The 24,756-nt window shown below is 37.3% G+C and overlaps 3 protein-coding genes across 4 annotated transcripts; 2 read left to right on the forward strand and 1 right to left on the reverse strand.

Moving 5' to 3' along the window:
- Positions 1-4,026, forward strand: LOC140775993 (uncharacterized). 2 transcript variants are annotated; one of them, XM_073119517.1, is made up of 3 exons: positions 1-117; positions 330-398; positions 3,222-4,026. In XM_073119517.1, exon 3 carries the CDS (start codon positions 3,234-3,236, stop codon positions 3,654-3,656), a length of 423 nt encoding a protein of 140 aa, XP_072975618.1. In that variant the 5' UTR covers positions 1-117; positions 330-398; positions 3,222-3,233; the 3' UTR covers positions 3,657-4,026. The 2 variants fall into 2 exon arrangements, with proteins under 2 accessions (XP_072975618.1, XP_072975617.1); XM_073119516.1 differs by having other exon boundaries at positions 20-398.
- A 1,803-nt stretch (positions 4,027-5,829) lies between these two features.
- On the forward strand, positions 5,830-9,226 carry LOC140776718 (uncharacterized). Its single transcript, XM_073120535.1, has 8 exons — positions 5,830-6,245; positions 6,335-6,429; positions 6,570-6,673; positions 6,790-6,890; positions 6,986-7,089; positions 7,176-7,613; positions 7,728-7,859; positions 8,764-9,226. The coding sequence occupies exons 1-8, from the start codon at positions 5,976-5,978 to the stop codon at positions 8,924-8,926; spliced, it is 1,407 nt and encodes a 468-aa protein (XP_072976636.1). The 5' UTR covers positions 5,830-5,975; the 3' UTR covers positions 8,927-9,226.
- A 1,988-nt stretch (positions 9,227-11,214) lies between these two features.
- Positions 11,215-24,444, reverse strand: LOC140775591 (serine/threonine-protein phosphatase BSL1 homolog). Its single transcript, XM_073118971.1, has 21 exons — positions 24,186-24,444; positions 24,033-24,093; positions 23,728-23,806; positions 23,553-23,632; positions 23,352-23,446; positions 23,127-23,226; positions 22,291-22,360; positions 20,964-21,065; positions 20,604-20,685; positions 20,348-20,518; positions 18,556-18,748; positions 18,239-18,464; positions 17,982-18,152; positions 17,674-17,912; positions 16,200-16,284; positions 16,011-16,109; positions 15,728-15,927; positions 15,579-15,654; positions 12,337-12,472; positions 12,105-12,244; positions 11,215-11,614 (listed from the first exon to the last, which is right to left on the reverse strand). Exons 1-21 carry the CDS (start codon positions 24,376-24,378, stop codon positions 11,531-11,533), a joined length of 2,682 nt encoding a protein of 893 aa, XP_072975072.1. The 5' UTR covers positions 24,379-24,444; the 3' UTR covers positions 11,215-11,530.
- Between the last annotated feature and the right edge of the window lie 312 nt (positions 24,445-24,756).

The following is a 24,756-nucleotide window of genomic DNA, read 5'->3' on the forward strand; positions in this document are numbered from 1 at the left end:
CTCCTTCTAGACAGTCTGGATCTCTTGTACTCAGTAGACCTCTGGTGAGGAGGAATTCCTTGGATTCTCTTTTCAGTCACTGGGTCCGGTCGCCCTCTTTTCGATTCGATTCTCTAGGTTAGTCGCTGAACCATCTCTCCTTCTCCTCCCTCTCGCACTCCTTTCCTCTTCCTCTTCCTCTTCCTCTCCTCTCCTCTAGATATTTGAGCATTATTCTAACACCTACTCGTATCCGAGTGGAACTATTTGGATAACCGGTGAAGTGTCGAACGAAGGTTACATGAAACCCTAAGCATTGATCAAGATCCACACTAACCGCTTTGCACCAGGTGGTCTCGCTGCGTTTGCCTCTGGCGTTCTCTTAATACCTATCAATCGCATCTCCACAGCAACGAAAGGTAAACTCCGTCTTCCCACCTGCACTTGCCATGCCTACCAATTGTTTGTTCTGTGGCCTCACAGTAGTAGAGCACCTTTGTATGACGATGGTTTATATGCACCACTGTTGACTTATATTAGTAGTAGATGGAAACTATATGTTTTGGTATGTAAAGATGTCACACATTCATTTCTTTTACCGTGCATTTAGCATTTGATAATACCATCCATTGGCTTGCAAGTAAACGGAAGAGATCCTCTTAAGTAATCGTGTTATATGTTTCAGTACATACATATTTCTTTAGTAACAGTTTTATCATGGCTTCACTGTTTTTAATTGGGGAAAAATGATTTAGATGAAGGCAAATCTTTCTATATGTATAACTAGTTGGAATTTGAGATGTCCTCGTTGAGTTGAATTGTGCGCTGAGAAGATATTGTGAATATCATGCTTGATAACTTGATATAATCTATTTTTCTTCCTTAATGTAGCACTTTGTACCACATGATATGGGAAATTTGTTGGCATATTTTAAACTTCTTACATTCTATAATGGGATTAAATCATGTTGTCACATATTATTATCTGTGCTTGGTTGAAAACTGTAAATTAAGTAATTTTGCCACATAGATCCGGGATGCCTTTTTGCTCAATTGTATATCGATAGCATAACTAGTAGCTGCGCATACTTATAATAATAAGATTTTGCAAAACTTGGTTTCACCATTTCAGTTGCTGTGCCGAGATAATGGTTCATTTTTTTTCCCTTCTAGTGGGCTCCAACGGTAAGACGACCTTGTTTTGTTAGTGTATAAGCCTTAAATGTGAATAAAAAGCTTATGCACATTTTGGTAAAGGAAAAGATGGATACTTTATCATGCCTCCTCACCTGAGATAGAAAAACGTGTATAACTTAAAGTTATGCATGTCGACCACACCTATACACCAACTGAACAAAGTGACATAAATTTGAGTCTTGTTATCTCGGATAAAATTAGATTCTAGAATATAATTTTAGACAAATATGAAATATCCATTTGAAAGATTTTTCTTTCTGTTTTCTATAGATTAAGGCTTACTTTTGTTCTGTGCAATACAAAGATGAGGTTATCCTCCATAGACCGTTAGGATGTATTATCAATATTGTTCTTCTGGACTACTTGTTATCTATTATACAATTGAAATCTTATCAAGAAATATATACTCTAATCTAAAAAATGTCTACATAGAAACCTTTGCATAGGAAAGGAGAATGATTTTACTATTTAGAGAAATGCTTAATCTCTTATTCATTATTGTGTGGTGCACTTGCAATGAAAAGAGTTAAAAGGAAAAAAAAAATCATCATGCCCTAAATCCTCTTCGTGCTCGATCACTCTCCTCTCTCAACGATGGACAGTGGGTGGTGGACAGCAAGGAGCAAAGCGTGGTTTCGAGTCTCTCCTCTCTCCTTTGCACTATCTTGTCTCTCTCTCTCACCCCCTCCCACAACACCCCCCCAACGATTATCTTTTAATGTCATTTTTAATTTTTTCCCCTTATGCCAGAAGATCATTTGTGTTGTTTATCAATTTAGCAAGTTTAGCTGTTGATTCATTTCAATCTGAATGCTTTTTTCTCCGCTAATGTATAGTCTGTCAACTTCTTAGTTATTTGTGATCCAGACCACATGATTCATCCACTTAATTGTGAATTACCCATTTTTTGTTGTGAATATATGTACTGTTGTGTATTTTGGTGTACTAGGCTATTAAAAAAATTATATATACTAAAATTAGTGTGTTATATATTTGATATAATTATTTTTAATTTTATATATATTAAAAATGCTAGACTGTATAGGCGCCCGCACCCACATACTGCCTAGGCACTATGTGGTGTGGTCACCTCCCACGTACTGCAGGCACCTTTCAGAATATTGCTTTCAGTATGTCCATTCTTCGGTGATTTTGAAGACAAATTAGGTCTATTGCACAATTATGAGGAAGAACCACAAAAAAGATCAATGTACTTTGGCACATATCTTGTTTGCTTAATACTTGGTGCCACTAGGAGAAATTCATTTTCAATCATTTTCAACTAATCTAATGTAGTTTTTGATGAAAAAATAATAGCTCCAGCTGAAATGCTAAGTATCCTGTAGCTTATATTCAGCTACTAGAAATTGACTAATGTCGGCGACAGGAATAATAGAAAAGTAGATTTTACCAGAGAATGTCACACTGGAAAGCCCTCAAAACCTTATGAAGCTAAGTTTCAATTGGCTTAATGAATTCATTAATCACCCAATTAGTTAAATTATCATTTTGATTTGTGACCTCTTGATGTATATGCCTTTGTGAAAAAAGGGACACTTCATGAGGACCTGTTCGCTTTGGTGATATGCATGCAGAAAGATTGTTGATTATTTGTCACAATTGTTTGATGAAGATGCAACATGCAAGATTTGATGTCTCTTAAATATCTCAGAAGGAGAGAGAATCCTAGCCTTCTAGGTGATACAGAAACTTGGGGCTTTGCTCGAACTGATGAAATGCCATTTGAATGGAACTCTGTTTGGATCTCAGATGTGTTTCTTCTTATGATATTTTATTTGATATGTATCTTGTGTTCTTCGTTGTGTGGTAAATAAGGAGTCATTCTTTATCTCGCGGATTCACCTAATGTGGTGATCATTTCATCCATCAATGTCTCCCTTTCTTCATCTCAATTTTCTGGTGACACAGGGAATATCATTATTTTGGTACCTTATCAGTGTTGCTTGTTTCATCTGAATTCTCTCAATTATTTTAAGTAGCATACTGAAATTATTAGTCCCATAAACAAGTCTCACCTGTGGCAGGCTCACCCTACAATGGCAAGAACACTTCCACTGAAAGATATAGTTCCTGCAGCCACCAACACTGTAAACACAAAGTTCATAATGCTCGAGAAGGGAAGAATATCTGAAGATGGGAAAGAAAAAACATGCTTGGCTTTAGTTGCTGATGAAACTGCTGCAGTTCACTTCCAGATGTGGGGCAGTGAGTGTGAGGCTTTCAAACCTGGTGATATCCTCCGCCTGAGCAATGGTATATTTTCCTACCACAAGAACAACTTGGTGCTCAGAGCTGGTAAGCGAGGGAATGCTGAGAAGATGGGGGAGTTCACTATGTTGTTTGTTGAGACACCTAACATGAGTGAGATCCGATGGACTCGTGATCCCAGTAATCCTAAGAAGTTTATTCAGGAATCTGTGATCTCACCTCATTCCCAGATCTTTAAACCGTTACAGTAGTTAATGCCCATCGTGCTCTTAACAATTTTAATCCTACTAGATTAAAGTATCAACAAAATTGAATGCTGGGAGACACCAGATGCAGTGAAGAACATGTCGCTCTGAAAATGTCGGTTTCATTTATTCCTGTTTGTACCTACAGCAACTCGTGAGTTCTCTTACAATGTATGTTTGGAAACCCAATTCCTATAGTTGGTGGATTCAGAATACTAGTCTTACCAATCTGTTCTCAAGAATTGTCTCAAATCCTATAGTTGATCACAATGGAAATAGCAGTTTTACTTATGTTATTTTAGTATAAATCAATAAATTCTTCTGTCAAGTTACTAAGTTTTATATATAAAGGGAACTTCTGACTTCCTTCTTTTTACGTCCTGGAATTGAATGTTAGTGTTGCATTTTTATTTTCTTTTCATTTATTTTTGTTGTTGAGAAAATGGAATAAGTCAGCATGAGTATTTTTGATAAATAGCATGAAATAGTTAAAGATGTACCAAGATCAACCGAGGTCGATTTTATAAATTTCAATCTGCAGTAATAAAGATTCAAAAAGAATGTACATCTCAGTCCTGAAGACTCAAACTTCTCCATAGGTCCTTCAATTCAAGAGCATGCATCCAGGTTCAGTGGATCATGCCTCTTGAATGTGAGCATTGCATTTGTTCTTGTACTTGTACATGAGACATGCTATTATTTCGTGTTGGAAGATTTCAGTTGACATTGTAGTAAAGCATGAAAATAGACAGTGCGTAGATGATAACATGCAAAAGGATCCTTCACGCCTAAAAAAGTAAGAAGAGTACCAAATTGGACCAAAATGGTTTTATTCATCAATTCAAGACTGTTGTATGATAATTCCGGTGGATGGACTTAAAAATACGTTAACTTCTAAGACCTTTTAACGTCGTTGACCAGGAATAAGATTACAAGATAGACTGAGATCTTGAACTACTATTTTTTTTTCTTTATCATTTAAGATTTCTTAGGTTAAACACGGCCTTCAGATTTCTGAATATAAACGCACCTAAATTTCAAAGCATATAATATAATGATAGACCTCAGACCTCCAAATTAACCACTGTATCGTTAAGCTTCAACTAAACTGCTTAGCCAAGCCATTATATTCTACATGCAAATAAGTCCAATCTTGCCACCGCCCATGCCAGGGAGGGGCTTTGCTTCTTCTTTTTGGCATGCCCAGATGTCAAACGTCTTACTTTGAACGGCAGCAGATAGTCAGTCCACAGCAGACTCCACGAATTTGCTGCACTAATCCACTTGGCATCCCATCATTAGCTGCCAAATCAGTCAAAAATACTATTACTATTGGCATCCTCGTTCTCCGCTGTTTATGCCATGTAAAAGTAGCCATGCATGCAAATATAAAATTTAGAAGTGAGGGGGGTATACTTGCAAAATTGCCAACACGACCGCATGCATTTCCTGCAGTGGGGGGGTTGGAGACGATCAGGATTCCACCTTGAACAATGAATACCTTGACCTCGGGATTCTCTACCAATCAAAAAGAACAACGGCAAGAAAAATCAAAACTGGCGACCATAAATTTTGTCTGCAGAAGTGGGCGGACGAAAGATTGACCGACAACACCAAGAGACCATTTCTTGTTCCTCGGTAAAACCACCCCCACATAATTTATTTTTTCTCCCCCATTTCTCCTATCTCTATCTACTTCCTCTCCGACCTCAGCCTGAAGCATTCACACTAATATCAAAGCGGGGGAAAGAATAGAAAATTAGAGTGGTGGTAACAAAAGCCAGATGGCAACTTAGGCATGACGATCTCCCAAGTGGTGTGAGTATGACCAATGGAGAGGTTTTGACCAAAATGCCCCTCCAAAGACATTTATTTACTAAATAGTACACCCCACCTGAACCTAATAACCTAATATCTTCCGTTTTATTCCTACTAACAATAAATATAATAGATGAAAAAAATATTTGATTTATTTTTATTTATATAATTAGATAAAATAATTAAATATCTTGTTTGTAGTTGAGCCGTTAAAAATAGACGCCTTTTACGTAATAGGTTGGGAGGTGTAATTATTTAGTTAAATAAGTCTATTAAGACCTAGTTTGGTCAAAAAAAGAAAAAAATTTATAATGAATGGAAACGAGCACACGAACTCGTGGTTGTCGTGGCAAATAGTGGATGCTCTTTCTATATCTCTCTCGATTCCTTTCGAAGTAGAAGTTCCTATTCCTCTCTTCTCTTCTACTACCACCTCCTCTTCTTTTTCTCTACAAGTACAACGTTGCAATTGAGGAAATCTTGGTGGGTGGTGAGAGAGAGGGAGAGATGATAAGGCTAACACTTGGTATGTTGAGATTAACTGAGCTCTTTGTTAGCTCAGTAGTTCATCTACTCTATGGATTCTATATATTTAGCTCTGCGGTGGGCTCCGATCTTTCGCAGTCTCTCGCAGACTGGTTCAGGCTGAATGGTGCTGCTAATGCAGCGACATGGATGGCGGAAAGAGAGGGGAGGAAGGAGAAGGGATTGCCATCTCTTAATGGGTCAATTCCGCCAATTGTTTTAGTCCATGGGATATTTGGATTTGGCAAGGGGGTATGTGCAAATTTTGGATTGGTTGCTATTCCTCTGTTCTTCTTCTGTTTGTGTGATTTTTGTTTTTGTCTGTTTGTTTGTTCTTGTAGAGGCTTGGAGGGCTGTCGTACTTCGCGGGGGCGGAGAAGAAGGATGAGCACGTCCTCGTGCCTGATTTGGGGTCCTTAACCAGCATCCATGATAGGTTAGGTGTAAGCAAGGAGTTAGAGTTGTTAATTTCTCATGTTGATCGTTGCCTTTCTTCTTGATCGTAGGTACTGTTTGATATTAATACAGTTGAGATGAAAAGATTCGTTTTTTTTTGGTTGGATTTTGTGGTATCAGGGCGCGCGAATTGTTCTATTATTTGAAAGGAGGGCAGGTGGATTATGGTGAGGAGCACAGCAGGATCTATGGGCATCCACAATTTGGGAAGGTTTATGATCAAGGTAGTAACTTTTAGCCGTTTTGAAGCATTTCAGCTCTATGAAATATTATGAGTTTTAGTTCTTGAAGTTAATTTTTGATTGAGTTGAGGAGAAAATTGATTTAAATTTTGTTTCAGGGCACTATCCGGTGTGGGATGAACACCACCCAATTCACTTTGTTGGTCATTCGGCCGGTGCGCAGGTGGTTCGCGTCTTGCAGCAGATGCTTGCAGACAAGGTCTGATCTTCCTTCCATATTTTATTTTCTATTGTTGGAGAAATTAACGCTAGAGGTGATCTTCTAAGCTATATGTTGTGCTTTTTCTAATTCAGGCCTTCAAAGGCTATGTTAACACTTCTGAGGAATGGGTATTGAGTGTTACTTCCTTATCCGGCGCACTCAATGGGACGACAAGAGCCTACCTCGACGGAATGCAGTGAGTTTGATAGTAAAATCCATCTGTAATGTTCACAAAGAAATTTTGCATCTTAATCTTCTGCTCACTTGAAAGTTTCAGTTCAGGCCAGAAGATGGAAGATCATTGAAGTCAGTTTGCCTGCTCCAGCTCTGCCGCCTAGGAGTGATCGCTTATGATTGGCTTGACATCAAATGGCTTAAGAACTACTACAATTTTGGGTTTGATCATTTTGAGATGAGATGGAGAAAGGCAGGCATTTCAGGTCTATTTGATCTGCTGTTAGGCAATTCAGGGCCATTTGCTTCTGGTGATTGGATTTTGCCTGATCTTACTTTCCAAGGCTCCCTCAAGCTAAATTCCGGCCTCCGAACATTTCCTAATACATTCTACTTTAGCTATGCAACTAAGAGGACAAGAAAACTGATGGGTGTTACAGTGCCGTCAAGTGTGCTTGGAATCCACCCTTTGCTTTTTATTCGAGTTCTTCAGATGTGCCAATGGCGTCTCCCTTCAGATGTTTCTCCGCCCTATAAAGGATACAGGTGTGTAATGTTTCAGAATCCGAATAATTGAAGGCATGAAATTTGTAGTCCACAATGTAAAATTTTTGTCATAATTATGATCGAACATCTAACGTACATAATTACTTGTTGTAGGGATGAAGATTGGGAGGACAATGATGGTGCGCTAAACACGATCTCAATGACACATCCTCGTATACCATTAGAACACCCAAACCATTTTGTCGTGGATGATTCAGATGTTCATCCACTGCAACCTGGTATCTGGTATGTGATGCATTCATCAACAAAGTCTTTTGAGATATATGAACTTTTGACATGTAGATAAGCCTTGAGATAACCAAATTTATCTAGTAGAATATTTAATTTGATTATTTATTTGGATATAAGAGCACATGTAGAATTTGTATTCCTCCACAACTCATAATTCTACTTTACCCTTTAGTTTTCTGTATCCCTGGAAGTGGAGAGAACTCTACCTCATCTAAATTTCTGAGTACTTGGAAAACATCTAATAATTAACATGAAAATTCAAGATTTATATATATAAATTGTGTTATTGCTACATATTCTCACAGGAGATTTGACTCTTGCAGTAAGTTATGAACAGAAACATATCTAGAAGATAAGCCATGATTGTATGTCTCCTATTAATGTAGCTTGTAATAAAAGTACACAAGCTTGCATGTTTCAATGGAGCCAACATAATAAACAAGTTGCTGAAAGGTTTAGATATTTATTAACATTATAGGTTCAAAATTTGCCTGTGACAATTCTCAATGAATGCCAACTGTTTGGACAAGGACAGATTGACCAACCAAGTGGATGTCTTCTCCTTTACCAGCTAAAACTGTCACTGACTTAGCATTAATTTCTAATAGCAGATACTATATCATATACAATAGGTTTCACTGTTGGTGCACCCTCTTATCTGATATCAACTTCAATCTATTTTGAGTTTTCTTTAAAGAAAACTGGAGTATGGGCTGCAATAACTCCAATTGCCTAGTGATATTGTTGAGCACAATTAGGCTAAACATATAAAATCTTTTTTTTAGAAATTCTTATAGTTTCATTTTGAGATTTTAGTTCTTGTGCTATTTGTGTAGCTACTGCTTTTAAAGTTCTTGTGCTATTTCTGCTAACATAAGTGGTGCTTGGTCTTTAAAAGGTACTTCAAGATTGTGGAAGCAGATCATATCCTTTTCGTCGTGAATCGAGATAGAGCAGGTGTACAATTTGATCTAATATACGATAGCATCTTCGAACGCTGCAGAAAGCATGTAATTCGGACCAGTCGAACACCAATGCTACAGAATCACAGCAGCTCATAGTTTGCTTCTGGTATTTAGTAGTAAGCAGAAATAGAGCAGATTAAGTTAAACTAAATAGATAGCATTTGAGCAGCAGTGAGGGATTCAAACTTTTCTTTCTTTTTCTTTTTGTGAGCCAAAGTCATTTCAGTTTGAAATCTCTCCAAAATGTATAGACTAATACAACAACCTATGTCTTGTTCTTTTTCGCAACTGGCCCAAGTCAGCTTAAGGTACATTTATTTCAATAAATGGTGATATTTGGAATTAATGGTGATCATGACTTTTTCTATCAAAGTGATGGCTACTGTGTCAAGATTATCTCATGCTTTTGGTTTTAGAATTTGTGTAAGGAAGGCCTTTGGGAGAGTCGGAATTTTCACAGTAAGTCATACTCCAGTTGCAAAGGAGAGGAAAAAAGAAATGCTAGCCTTCTACTAACTGATGCTTAAGTGAATAAGTTCAATACTTATTATAACTATGCTAATTTTTAATACTATTATAAGAGAGCTTATTTTAACATATATTATTCATTGTGTTTATTTGTAAGCTAGTATAATATGTAATAATTATATTTGATGTGATATAAAGTTAAAATAATAGTTCAACATAAATAAAGAGATTGAGAAAAAAAAGAGACAGTGATTAGTTGAAATGATAGTTAATTAAAATTATATTTTTTAAGGTAAAATTATAATTGATAAATATATAAATATTTAATAGGAGATAAGAGGAGAGATAAGTATGTATTATTATATTAGTATTGAGATAAGTGGTTGTTTATTTATTATACTAGTATAAGAAGACATACTAGAATTAAAAATATATATATATTCTATAAGGATTATAGTATAGATAAGATAGGGGCAAAAATCTTCAGAAGAAAGATATCCTTAAATTAGAAGTTATCTCTCTTACCTGCCTATATTATTTTTATGTTTAGCAAATCTTTTGGAGGAATTGCTCCTATAGTTTGTGTTAGTCTAAACTGCAATTAACAAGATAGATTATTTTATTCACCTACTGACCTCAGGCAGTTGATGTTTATTTAACAACTAATCATAGAATCCCATCAAATTTTTTTGGAGACCTTTCATCTCTAAATTGTTTTCTAATAGCCCCTAGATTATTGGAGGAAAAAATTGGATGACCACCAGCTTCTCATTTTATTTTCACCAACCTCAATTCTTATAGCCATCCAGAAATGGGCAATACATGTACTCTATAAAGCATTCTATTGGTAAGAAACATATATAAATGTATAATAGTAGTTGGCTATCCATCAATTTTGGGATATTGTTACAAGATAATTATAACTGTTACTATTTTCACATACACCTTCTGAAATAGATTCATCAAATAAGTGCAAAAAAAAAAAAAAACTACATAAACTCTCTAAAGTAAGAAGTTTCTTAGGTTGGGAAATCTATGTGGTAAAAAAAAAAAGTTCAAAACTTATGTATAAAAATCAATGATAGCCATTTTCATCCATATTCTACTCAATATGTGGGTTGTATTTCACATTGTTTTATGCTGCATAAATTTCTAGTGCATTAGTTGTGTGATAGTATTTGGTAGATAACTTTATATAAAATTTATATTAAAATCTTTTTTATCCATTAAATATTGATGGTGAAATGCTTATGAGCATTTTAGCTGTTTCTTCTTCTTCTTCTATTTTCATCTGAGAAGAAAGGGTATTTACTTTATAAAAAAGAAAAAGAATGTGAATAGACACCCTGAAAAAATCTATAGAATTAATATAAAAGTAAATCTGGCCATCAAATTGTTATCCATTAACATCTACAAATAAATCTAATTATTTTTAAGTAGCTTTTATAATTTAATTATAATTAAATGAATTCTAGTGTGCATGTGCACTCACATTATAACAATATATACTTTTATATTAATTCTATATGAACTCAATTTTATATGCTAAATTAAAAAATAAAATAGAATTAAATTTCAAAACCCTCTGATTTATACTGCATAAATTTTTGGGCACTAAATGGAGAGGAGCTTGTCGAGTCCCTTCCTGAAGTGGGCAGGAACACAAGTTATCATCTAATTAGTCCAATAATCACCCTAAGATGAAGACCATGCAGTAACAGATAAGGTCATAAAGTGATTTGACTGTGTAATCTCTATTTTCTGTTAACCTCTAGTAATGCGATAATAGATATATGATTGAAAAGATCACCAGATTTTTCTGAAACAAAAGCAAATTTATTGCAAAACCTGGTAATAATGTGAAGAAAGCATGATACAAGTATCGTATGGACTTAGAGGTTCACTACACGTACTCCTCAAAAAAGCAAATAAAACTCAGCTATTTGGCTATGTACAACAAAAGCTTTGATATGACTGTAGCTCAACTTTTACAAATATTACAAGATCGCCTCATAATATACCTGATCATGTACACTAGAATTATAAGTGAACCATATAAGTTACATCGATGGAGATGGGGAACACTTAATTGAGCATTATGTTGCACCGGAAAAAACACATGGACACTCCAATGCCAAGCAGTGCCGATGCACACACATTATGTACCATGTAATAGTGAACGCATGGTAATCAGGATGGGGAAACTCTACGGCGAACGGCCAAAAGTCATGGTCATATGTATGCAAGAGAACTCCGGTCATTTGCAGATTGTGGCCTACCTCTAGTTGGAGTAGGTGGCCTTTGAATGTTGAGCTCCTGCAAGCAAGGGAGTTGATGGTGAATTAATTGCAAATATCTGCCAGAGTAACCGCAGAAATTCCTTGAAGATGCGTTTTGAATAGCTTGACAGTAACTACACTTTCTGTAGGAACATTGTAGAACAACTTCAAGTGGAAAATTGTGTTTATTTGTCATCAGGCCTTGTGAATATGTACCATTTTAAAACATCAATCTTTTATTAATTATGTCCATCCAACTTCCATTTAGTTAATAATTCGTAAAATAGATCAGTTAGTTACTAGTTAAACTAGTTCAAGAATCATCATGTCATGAAGAAACACCATCAGTTTCGTATTCACAGTACTGTGCCTAGACAGATACAAGATTTTGCCAATGAAGATGTTCGAACTGTGATATATATCCAGGGGATGACAAGTAAAAAAGCTGTTACTCTGACATAGTTGTCAGAAGTTGTTATTATCCCAACTCCCAAGTAATGACGCGTGCAAAGTAAAGTTGGTCTAACCTGCATCCAAGTGTCCTCCAATACATGCTCTGGTGAAGACTCGGGTGATTGAAGAGGTGGTGGAAGTGGATGAATCAACTTTGGAACTATAACTAGTCCTCTTCCAACCACAAGTATTGCTCCAGCATTGTTTGCAGTACCTGATGCAAGCTACATGTTAGCGCAAAAGCACTGCACTAATGCTCTACCAGTACAAGTATTAAGAGATGATAAGAAAAGGAGGCTCAACTACCGCAATAATTAGTTGCCGAAAACAAAGTGATCAGCTGGCCCTGAGCAAAACGTTCAAACCCATCCATAACACATTCATGAGCTCTTATGATGAGTTGCAATTTGTTTCTCTTGCAGAAGTCAGTGACTCGATCAGGCTGCATGTTTATCACACAAAGGATAATTTAGAAACAAATTTGGTACTACCTAATAGTGACTGAGAATTCATAATGAGTACAGCAGAACTATCCTACTGTGCCTTGGAAGATAATTTCAAGAACCAATTGCCACAAATGCATCATGCAAATAAGAAAGAAAAGAACAAAGGACAAAGAACAAAAAAGAAATTAAACACTAATTGAACATCTTTTTTCAGACAAAAGAAAATCCAAGGAGAATGCAAGACCATACGCAGCTATATACAGTTCAATACTATCAAGGGGCATGTGATATCACATCACCTAGGAGATCTTAGTTCCTCATAGGTTGCTACTGCTAATTTACTACTACTTTTAACCATCCAAACATCTGCAGCATCCCCATTCATATGCTGTCAGTTGACCACTAGAATCTACAATGCTCCTTGATTTGAAATCTGAAATTTTTTCCTGGTGCAATCCCAATCTCTCACAAGTTTAAGATATTATTCTAAACCTATTCAACAATGTATGAGAAATTACTTACATGTGAGACCTCCAATTTGCTTGAATATCTTGTTCTATATTACTAAATGGGAGTAGATTCAACAGATTTAAGGTCCACAACATTCACCAGGTCAGCCTTGCTTCATCAGCACAGAGGGAGCAACTCCTTACATATTGCACAAGGAAAAGTAGATGCAGTGTTCTTTCCTAATATTGTACTTCCCCCCCCCCCCCCCCCCCCCCCCCCCCCCCCTCTCTGTCTCTCTCTGTCTGTCTGTCTCTCTGTCTCTCTCTCTGTCTCTCTGTCTCTTGAGTCTTGACTTTTTGGCCCTAATATCTCATACTGTCACAGAAATATTAAAACACATTAGTACCCTAAAGCTCAAATCATGAGTCTTTCCTAGATCAACTTATATCAAAACCCGAAGAATGAACAAAAGAGGGATGCAAAAAAATATGAAGTACCAAAATTCCCAGAGACTTGAACTACAAATAAAGAAAATTTAAATCAAACCTAATGAATCTAATTAATAAGGCTCCAGCGCACAAGATGGAAGGAACTTTTTGTCTTCTCTTCCACTAGATGAGAATACTTAAAAAACTAAATAACTAACAAAACCATGATGCACAAAGCCTACATCCTTCAAAGAAGATGTTTTTCCCAATTTGAATAGAGGACGAGTTTGAGAAATCTTTTCAATCAAAAGGATCACAAATAAGCAAGTTCTATCTTCTGAACTACTAAAGATGAGGGAAACATTGTCTTCTCTACCTCAATGAGAACAGTTAGGGAATGTAACAACTAACACAACCATGACACACAAAGCCTTTAGCCAATCTTTAATTCTTGTGTTTTTGCAAAAATATAATCAGCCCCTCACAGACCTATGTACGTTGATTTCAATAACCACTTCAGGGAGGAATTTAGGAACCGTCTTTTTCACTATTCTAAATTTGAATGCTCTTATTTTGATAAGACAAAACTGCCCTACTTTTGGATTGATGAGATTTGATCTAGTTATTCAGGTCAGTACTTTATTCTTCCTATTGTCTTCAATAATTCTGCCACATCCTATCACCTTATACCTAGGATGTCAAGAAATGACGCAGGTACATGCTAAGTAGGTAAGGCTGTACACATGTACAGATTCATCCTTTTACACTATAAAAATAAGTGAAATTATTGTTTAATGGATTAACTGATCATATCAATATTTCAGGTTCAAGTCTTAATTAGAGGATTAAAATGAACAATTGTATTGAGAAACTCAGTAAATTGTCAAGAAACTGAGACTTCTATAATAAGACGGAAGAGATCTTACAAGTCACCCTTAACCTCTGCAATACTTGCATTTCTGTAATTTCATCTGAAGTATCTACCTGACCAAAAAGCTGGGCCCGCCCAAGCCTGGCCAGAAACTGCTCGACTTAGGCCAAAATTAAGCCCAACCCAAGCCTGACTTTAGCCTAGCCTGTCCTGAATCTGACTTGGAGTTGGTGAATACCAGTTAAGTCCCTGTCCACCTGGCCCTGCTTGAAAGCAGCCACACAAAACCCATTTATCTTTTTCTTTCTTTCTTCTCCTCTCTCTCTCTCTCTGCACAACTCAATTGCCCATCTTCTTCTCTCTCTCTCCCTTCCTCCCCTTCTTCCCCTTTCCTCCTCTCTTATTCTCCTTCCTCTAATGTCTTCTCCTCCTCTCTCTTCTTCTCCTTCCTCTATTGGCAAACCTTTTTTTATCTTCTCTTTCTTCCTCTCTCCTCCTCGCCCTCTCCTCTCTCCCAAAGGCTGCAGGTCCAACTAATCTCCGGCCTGGCCCAAAACCTTGGTCAACGAAACGGTGAAAAGGACCAGCCCAGTTCGGCCCAAACCCAACCTGCCCAATTATTAGCTCTAATCTAAAGGTTGACTTCTAGATCCTACAATAGTACAATCATGGCAACTTTTGAAACCATACAGAAACTTACATAAACCCTTCTGTTTTTCATTGTTTAAGAATGTCTATAACTTTTCATACAGGGATTTCTGGACACAGGATTTGCAAAATCTCTTGACATGTATACTCACATGACTAACCTCCTCATCACTAGTATGATCCCATTTTACTAAAGCCTGCATCATTTCCTACAAGTGTCAACTTATCTGGTTTGTATATCTGATTTAAGAGGAGAAATTTTATAAGAAGAAACAGTTTCAGGATCACTCAGCCTGGAAACTTAAGAAATTTCTCACAAGCCTTGGATTTTAGAATGCCTCAAATGCTGGGTCTCTCTTATGTAAGATAATTGCTATGAAGAACTACATAGCGGATATAGGTCATAACCTACACATGAAAATTGTACTTCTTTATAGACTGCATAATTAACTAGTTCTTAAACAAAAAATCAGCATTATGGATCTTAGTGAAGATTTCATATAAATAAACCATAGCCCTAATAAGGTGATCTTATCAAACTAAAATTTTGAATAACTATTCCATACAATAATAAAAAATGTTACTGAGGACAAAGATATGTATTTAGAGGAGAACGCAATCATACATGTCTGTATTTAAGAAAATAATCATTCTACATGTGTGTATTTAAGAACACAATCATTCTACATGCATGTATTGTCATACCCCAAAAGTGACTAGGCCGGGTCCCCTTGCATTTGGCCTTAAACCCTCTATACTATCATTCTCTGTAGGATCAGACCTGCAACTCAGAAGACATTTTATATGAAAAAGAAACCAAAAATATTTATGATACATAAGAGAAGGATGAGTACCACAAAAGGTCCATCAGAACTATTGATCCGACATCCATTGTGATAGGTCTTTCAAGTTTCTCAATCTGCTCCACCGAGTTAATGGACCTTCCAATGCCACCATGCATGCAAATGATTTTCTTCTCTATTAGAGCCGCAAGAGGGAGACAATTGAAGAGTTGATTAAATCGAGTCCATGCCCATATCCCATCACTTTCCCCCTGCAACAAATCATGATCAGTAATTCAGTATTTTTTTTAAATTATTTATTCAGAAAAAAAATGCTTACACCTTTGATCCCTACCATTCTCTCGATGCACTCAAGTCGGAAGCCAAAAAGTGCATTAATGTCAGCAGCCTCATGGTTTCCTCTTATCAGGTGAACATTCTCTGGATACTCTATCTGTACAAGTTGAACCATAAAGAATCAGAAGTATTTCATGTAGCTATAGCATTTCAACAAAAATGTGGAGTAGATGTGGCGGAAACTTACTTTAAGGGCAAGAAGCAATGTTATAGTTTCTAAGCTATGTTGCCCTCGGTCAACATAATCTCCCAAGAAAAGGTAGTCTATGTACCTTAACAAAACAAAAGGAAAACATCAAATAAAATATTTGCCTAACAGATTTTTCTGTTCAAGATGGTACATATTGAGCTATTACAACAAGCAGGGCTAGATCTACCAATCCAGTATAAATCAAGCTAGATAAGATGACCCCTTCCCTACTACTATTGAATCTGGACAATGATTTCCTCGTAACCTAGCCTCTCATATCACTGTCAAGATCAAAACACAGGGATCCTCTAATAGCTAAGCATGAAAGTTCTCCAGCAGTGTCCACACATCATTCATATGGACATGAAATTAATACGACCACGAATTTGACTTAGCACCTTCAGCAGTAATTTAAGAAGCCGCTAAATGCACTATCAATTTGCATGTCACAGGAGATATAGAAGGGCCAGTAATTCTTTGTTCCAATGTTATACAAAATATTCCACACTTCTCACTGGACTATAATCAGATCTGGCAATTCAACATTTGTATCTTTTGCCTATGTTGAAAGAGAACCTGCATTGCTGTCCAATGTTTTGTGCCTTGAAAATTGAAGGACATCTCTATTGACAATAAATCATGTAAGCAGTATGCATTAGTTTTAACTCTAATTCATTACACAAATTTTCATGCATCTAGCTGGGCAATGGAAGACACCACCAAATAGGTGATACATTAGAAATTTAAGGCGTAAATTCTAATTGTTGAATTCAATTGAATTCCGCAGTTATATTCTGCTAGGCAAGAGAGATTCTTGTTAGAGCTTCTGGAAGAAGATAAATTAAGTAAGACCTTGTTTCATTTAAAGACCACCATATACAATATACAAGCAGCAGTGAAACTGTAGAACAAAATGCAACACAAAATTTGAAGAATTTCCATAGACACCCTAAAAACTCTATAGAATCATTATAAAAGTAATTCTTGCCATCAAATTGTTATCTTACAGAACGAAGATCCTTTAGTTAATATCTACAAACAAATCCGGGTTCAATCAGAGGCACAAAGGTCCCTAATCCAGTAAAGGCCTGGCATGATTAATACAAGTTTTCAAGCCATAATGATCATATAAAATCCTTCCATTTGGCAGCAATATATGTAAAACAAAACTATGTCTAGCAAAAGAACTTGTAACACTGATTGCATATCTCACAATCTAAGTGACAAGAGGAGTCTACAAGTCTTAAATACGATGTTTCATATGTTCATAAATTTGATATAATGGGAGCGTACGGAAAAATCTTTGATATGTAAATCATTTGCCAAAATGGTTTCTAAAGCACAGAATCACCTCAGGGGAAGTGCCTAGGGACATGTATAAATAAAATACTTCGTCATATATTAGTAATCTTCACTCAAACCTGCTCTTTGTAAATTTCAAAGCATACAACGAAATGCAAATATAACTTACGTTATGTCTCCAGCTGTTGAAGGAAAACCATACTCATCAAATAAGCGCATGAGGTCCCCAAATTGTCCATGAAGATCACCAAATACTTTAACTGGAGCTTTCAATTGCAAAACGGTGGGCTCCTGCATAAATATCTGCTCAGCAGAACGACAAAGCTCATCGACTTCATATGAGTCAAGAAAAAAGCTCCTATTAGTGGGAGCTCTCCAATTTCTTGGCCTGAGCAGCAAGGAAATAACCTGGGGCAAGGAATGATGTAAAATATTTGTCTTATCATAGAGAAGATAGAAATAAGGGCTCATGCCTACCTTCTTATGCAAGCCTTGTGGAGACTTCTGTCTATTTAAGCACTTCTTGGTTGGATATGGCTGGTCACCATTTGAAGGATACATTCTTCTGCTCTCATTCTCAAACTGATCCAGTGAAAGCTGCCGGACCAGTCCACCCAAATTGCCTACAGTTTCTTTAGCAACTACTACCTGAAATGTCAGATTGTATTGCGTCACTAATTCTGAAAAATGGAAATAGTGAAAAACTAGAAATAAAATTCACAAAAATAACATACTGCTCTAGGATGCAGCCGCACATCTTGTTGAAGGGAACCAGTATCATCCATATCCTCTGACAACTGCAAATTTTCATTTACTTCAGGTGCAGATTCTTTTTCATCTGAAAGGCTTTCTTCTGTGGAAATTGTAGATGCTTCCTTTGCAGCTCTCCAGGCAGCACTAACAGCTTCAGCTTCTTCGGCAGAGGCCTGAATTAGCATATCAATTGATTTTTTATCCGAGCTGGTAAAAGAGAAGAGAGTTAGTGACCAGCAGAAGAAATCAATTTAACACAAAAACGGAAATAGAATAGAAAAGGAAAAATCAAGAAAACCTCAAACCAGCGGAAGAGATGGTCTCTGATATGTTATCCCCAGATTGTTTGCCAGATAGAGAAGAAGAACTGACATCTTGGCTATGTATGTGATTTGTTCCAGAAGGAACATTATTACCATCGTACGTGGGGGAACTTATTTCAGAATGAGAAGATGAATTGTCTGCAACAAGAAAGTCGCCAAGTAGAATATCTGTGGAAAGAACATGTAGAAAGATCAGAGGTGGTACCAAAATAAATAAGAAAGCAATTTTATAAACTCTTAATGGAGAAAGATATGAGATAAAGAGAAACTAAAGTTATACTTTAATAATGAATTAAAAAGCAATTAATTCTTCGGAAGAAGCTTAGTAAAATTTTAGTTTGCAGAATACAGCATACAAAAAGACCACAACTGTGCAGCCCGTGCGGGTTAGTTCATCAAATGATTTATTATAAATCACATGATAATAGCATCAAAATCAATGCTTCCAACATCAACTCTGATGGAAGGGATCCATATGAGTTTTTCACTCACGAGGTCACTTTATTGATATGCCAAAATCTTGGATAAATCATTCTAAGATGACGATACTTGTTAAATTGGGATATCTACATTGAATCAAACAGATGATATTTCTCATGCTTCGCATAATCTTGTAACTGACTCTTATACTAGGTCTACAAATGGATATGTCAAATGTCAACATCAGCCATATCAATAGGTGCGACCTGTCAGAGCAGGGAAAGAACACCGAAAATGACAGTAAGCGAGGTGCTTATGTATTCATATAGACTCCGACGATATTTGTTAAAAACATCATGTCCTATACACTGGGTCTCATAATATTAAGAATCTGAAACGTGGAAGCTGTGCCGGCAGCATACCGGCACATGGCACGAGGGGTGCCGCACGGCACCTCTCGTAGCAAATTCGCCGCTCACCCGCTCTTGGCCACTTAGCGAGAGCAGGCGAGCGCAAGGTTAGTGACGGCGACGAGCCAATTCTCCCTTTTTTTCTCTCCCTCTCTTGTGGCACAGCGGGCAAGTGCTGCGGCACGTGTCATGTCGGCCAGTGGTCAACACGGTCAATGACTGTAGCATAACTATCGTTGACTTAAAAATCATTATCAAGAAAGTTTCAATGAAACAGTCTCTAAACAAAAAGGTCTAGAGAGATATAACAAATGATCTTACACCACTGTAATATCAATATATTAAATAAGTTAAACCAATGTAATATTAAAGTACTAAATAAGTAAGCAATGTGACTAAGATTTTTCTAGCAAATCCTGTGCAATTTACTAGTATGCTTAAATTCAAAAGTGACTCTTAATGAGAGAATGATATAAATGCTAAAACAAGCATGCTTAGCATGATAGAAAATTTCATTGGGCCTTCTTCTTGCTTCATGTTCTTCTTCACCTAAAACATTGGTAGTTACTTGACCCTAGATAATGTTTTCAGCTGATATACTTTAAAACTTAAAAGTTTAATATTACCCTCATCTTAACCATTTCTTAATATACTTGTGCTTCGAAAATTTGTATCGAACTGATTGTTAGATCGACTGCTTCAGGTATACCTATAGAGATGGTTCTTTTTTAATTCAGAAAAGCATCTGTACAATACATGGTGAAAACAGGACTCTGTGGTAATACTAATTGTAGTTGAAGAGGATAAAATTTACACTGTTGCTTCTTTTTTTTTACCACACAAAATGTTGCTGGGTGTTGATGCCAAAAAAATACTAGATCTATATCAAAGATGAATGATATAAAAGTCTAAAATATTATAGGTTATCCAAATTTACCTCCTTTGAGACCACCATAAATGTATATCTGAGAGCCAACAGATGCAGATGCATGACGGCAACGACGAAGGAGCTCCAAAGATGTATCATGTTCATTTGAGGACCTGTGAGTGCGGGACGAGGTAACAATACCATTTCTGTCCAGCCACACTCCAGCAGCCGTATCCAGAACTGCAAAAGACAACATGGTAAAATAAAACAATATTGTCAAAGAACAAGCATGCAAGAAATGATCAGAAAAGAACTAGTAAGTTACCTGCCATAGTGCCTTCACCCTCAATAGCTCGTCCTCCCCTGAGAACACCTCCAGTGACGTGCAACCGAGCACCAACAAACACCTATCACTTGCTATTGTCACTACCAGCGAATAAAATAAAATAAAAAAGAATGCAAAGGGGCAACTAGAGTGTTTGCAAAACATTGATATTGTAGCAAGGTAAAAAAGGAATAGAAGGTACAGAATTCATTATTCAGAACAATTTAATTTAGGAAAATAATGCCTAAATGTGTGCCCCTGCTAGGGAACCAGACAGGAGGAAAAGAAATAATCCAGAATTACTTTGTTGTACATAATTCGCTAATGATTGTAATGATCATTGCTTTTGGAATAACTTACCGCTGCATGCTGATACCTTGGCGATGGAGACACCCCAGGAGCAAGAGTCCACTCCCACTGGCCATTTGTATGCATTAGTAGTCCATAGGCATCAGATTGTGGCTGTAAATACATTAAGTAATGGCAAAATAGTCAATAACCTTTAATAGTCAATAAAATCAGAAAAATAATAATAATTGTGTGACCAATACTTTTGGAGTCCAATGGAACACAGTCTTACGGCAAATATAACCTGCAAGGAATAACCCTCCATTTATACAATTGAGTCTACTGCAATGTTTTGTATGAGGCAGACTCATATATAGTTTATAATAATTGTAAAGTATACATGTATTTATGCTTACAGTAATACATATTCTTCTGCAACATATGGAGGTACAATTTCAGGTAAAGGACAACTAGATGCCTCGCACAAGTGCAGCTAGCAATACACCCCTCTATTAAACATTAACAGATGCCTCTCATTTGATGCATCTGTCAACACCAGGAAAAAAAAACTGGTACACAGACTTGGTTCTCCATCACCCTTGTTCTTTTTCCACTCCGTCTACTCCATTGCACCCATTTCACCAAAGTTACCCAACTCCACGAATCAGCATTGCGGCAGCTGGAAGAAGCCTACTCCAGCTATCATCCTCCATGATTTGGATTGATTTCCTGGGTACCGCCATAATTCTCCAACCACTCCAATAAAAGCATCCACAATGGGTGAAGACCGCGAACTCCTCAAAGTCAACAAAGCTATAGCGATTGGGAACCATCTAGTTCATCATGCCCCAGAGCTCATTGAAGTGGATGCCAGAGCCAAGAGAGCCCACAATGTCCCATTCGAAGCGGGAATAGAAAGAGACTAAAAGTTCGGATAGTCAGAGAATCCCTATCTCAGTGATCTCGGCCGAGATTTTGCAATAACAGTTTGCATCTAAGTGTATGAAGACCGTCTTGACCTCCTCAATGGAGTCAAGGCATTTTTTCACCATGGATGTTTGTTTTCTTACCAGGCTCCATGGAGATGAGGCGGAGAGGATGGGGGAGAGGGAGAGAAGAAGGATAAGAGAGTGAACTAGATGTAGTCAAGGTACCCACTTCTTTTTACTTGGTATTGTTAGATGCATTTAAATGAGAACACTTGTTAGCAATTTAGCATAAGAGAATGCATGAAGCAATGCTCTTTATATTGTACTTTTATCCACAATTATCGCTTCGGCTAGGCTCATAGTTATGATTTTTTTTTTAAACTTTTAATATAAATTGATAGCATTATTCTGAAACCACTAAATTGATGAAATAATCAAATATCAGAAAGGGAAAGAAAAGACAATTATACCACTCCAGACGAGTCCCTTCCACCAGAAAGTAAAAGCATACCATCTGAACGTGCACTAGCAGTAGCATACCTATGAAAACATAGACAATGGAAGAGGTTTGGAGTAAGTGCAGTTAACTTTCTAGGAGAAACTGAATAGATTGTAGAAGGAATAGTTATGCTGTACCAAGTGATAATTGTATATTCCATACAAAATTATAAACTGCATATAAATCGAAGTGATATTAATTTCTAGAGATAATTTTGGGCTTTGGATTAAGCTTCAGTTTTGGATAGGCAAGATATCTAGAAACTTCAAAATTTGTGATAAATATAATGGTTTAAATTCAACTTATGTGGGGAAAAGAAATATTAAACAACTATAACAACGAGAAGAAATAACGAAATTAATCAAAACAAGCTAGACCCAAATCTAAGGTTATTTTACTAGTGTATTACTACAGAAATTTGGTTTAACTTTTAACGGAAAATTAAGTGCAGAGTTTACTTGAAAGAAGCTTGCTGTAATGGTTATGCTGTAAATTCTATTGCAAATGGAAGCACATTGGCCATCTAAGTTTAGAAGAAAAATCCCTTATGATTGTTTACCATATGAATATGAAATCCATTAGATATACATAGAATTGTCATCAGGTGCATCACCACTGGTTTCAATATGAGAAATAAAAGGATTTTAGAAATTCTTATGCCACAGAAAATGCTGTAAACTTTCACAACAGTAGGATTGACTTTCTGGAAAATAAGGATCATGATTCCCATTTAAAAATATATATAATAGGGAAGAAAACGGAGTATATAAAGATATCATCCAATAAAGTCGGTGCATATAAGCATACATTCTTGCCGAAGGTCTGTCGCCTTCAGGATTGAGTTTCTGCCATCTATATGGCTTTTGTGCCGTGTCTAATGCCCAAACATCAGATAAGATCCTCTTCCCTACACCAAACAAGTATAGTTTCTGAGTGCCCGTATAAAAGTCCTTAGAATTTCCTCTTGGAAACTAAGCAAGCATGAATTAAACCGCAGCAAAGCCCTTGCAAGTGCTGGACGCTAGAACTCACCATCATTTCCACTAACTGTTACAAGATAACGTTGTGCAACCAAGTCCATTGCATGGCCATAGCGAGGGCCAGGTCCAGGTCCTTGAACCACCAACCTATGATGAAATGTACCAATGCGGGTACAACATATCAAGCATTTGGAAGTGCAATCTCTTAAAATGAAAACAAACCCATAGAAAATACAGGACTTCAAATTATCACCTATGCCACTTAAATTTATCGTTTGTCATGTCAAGCACGTAGAGATCATCCGTAGAATGCCCAGCAGGCCCAATCCCACCCTAGCAACAGCACAAATTTATTATCTCAACACAAAATAACCAACAAATCAAACAACCCAGAACTTCCAAAATTTACTAGTCAAAATTCATATAACCTGGAAGACAACCATGGTCCCAACAGCAGCCGCAGCATGAGCAGCCCTCGGAGAAGGTGGGTCCCCTACCGGGTGGATCCTGTCAATTTAGAGTTCCCACTTCAATCTCATAAGGAACCCAAACAGCAATCTGTACCCCGAAAGAAAGAAAACTTGCTACTGATATTAAAAAAAAAAATCTTTACCCCGAAATCCGATTCTTCTACTTCCAATTCTAGATATAAAAAATGAATCTTTACCCTAAAACGCAAAACCCGGAACTGACAACATCAAGAAGAGTGCAGAAACGGATAAAAAGATCCAACCTGCTCCATTTTCTCGACTGGACATCAAACATATGCACCGAGTTCGTCACTCCCGCGATCCCTTAATACCGAAACAAGAGGATCAACAACGTCATAACCGTCAGATCGAACCGAGAAAGAGTTAGAAACGGAGGTAATAGGGGAATTGATTACTGATTCCGGGGACACCGGAAGAAGAGCCGCCCTCAATGGCGGTGGCGCCGCCGAATAGTATAAGCCGTGGGCCATGGTTCTTGGTCGCCACCATCGCCGTGAGCGAGTGGGCACAACGAGGACCAGGGGAGTCGTCGTCCGTCGCCCAGCTCGCCTCCAACGGCCGGTAAGTCGGCGCACACTTCGAACTCATCACTCCACCTCCGCCGACTTCAGAGGGTAGAGAGAGATATAGAGAGAGGGGGGGGGGGGGACAGAAGAGAGGGAGAATTGGGAGGGATCGGAAGAGAGCGAGAGCGAGAGAGAGAGAGGGGGGGGGGGGGAAGTAGAGGAGTCGTCCGAGTGGAGAATTAGGAAACCCTAGAGGGACCTGGTGTAGTGCACTCTTAGTGGGGCTCACAAAACTGAGCAAGTAGTCGCATGCCACGTCTCAATTAGTTTGTTGTGTCCTCGTCTCTGTGTTGGGTCACTATTGCGAGTCATTTAATTCCGTTCGGCCGCCTTATTTCATTTGACGATGTGGAGGGGACGAAATTCCAGCTGGGGTGGTGTAAGTCCGTATGCACAAATA

The sequence above is a fragment of the Typha angustifolia genome, chromosome 14, assembly GCF_048772165.1.
Source record: "Typha angustifolia cultivar Huaian chromosome 14, ASM4877216v1, whole genome shotgun sequence".
NCBI classification, from domain to species: Eukaryota; Viridiplantae; Streptophyta; class Magnoliopsida; order Poales; family Typhaceae; genus Typha; species Typha angustifolia.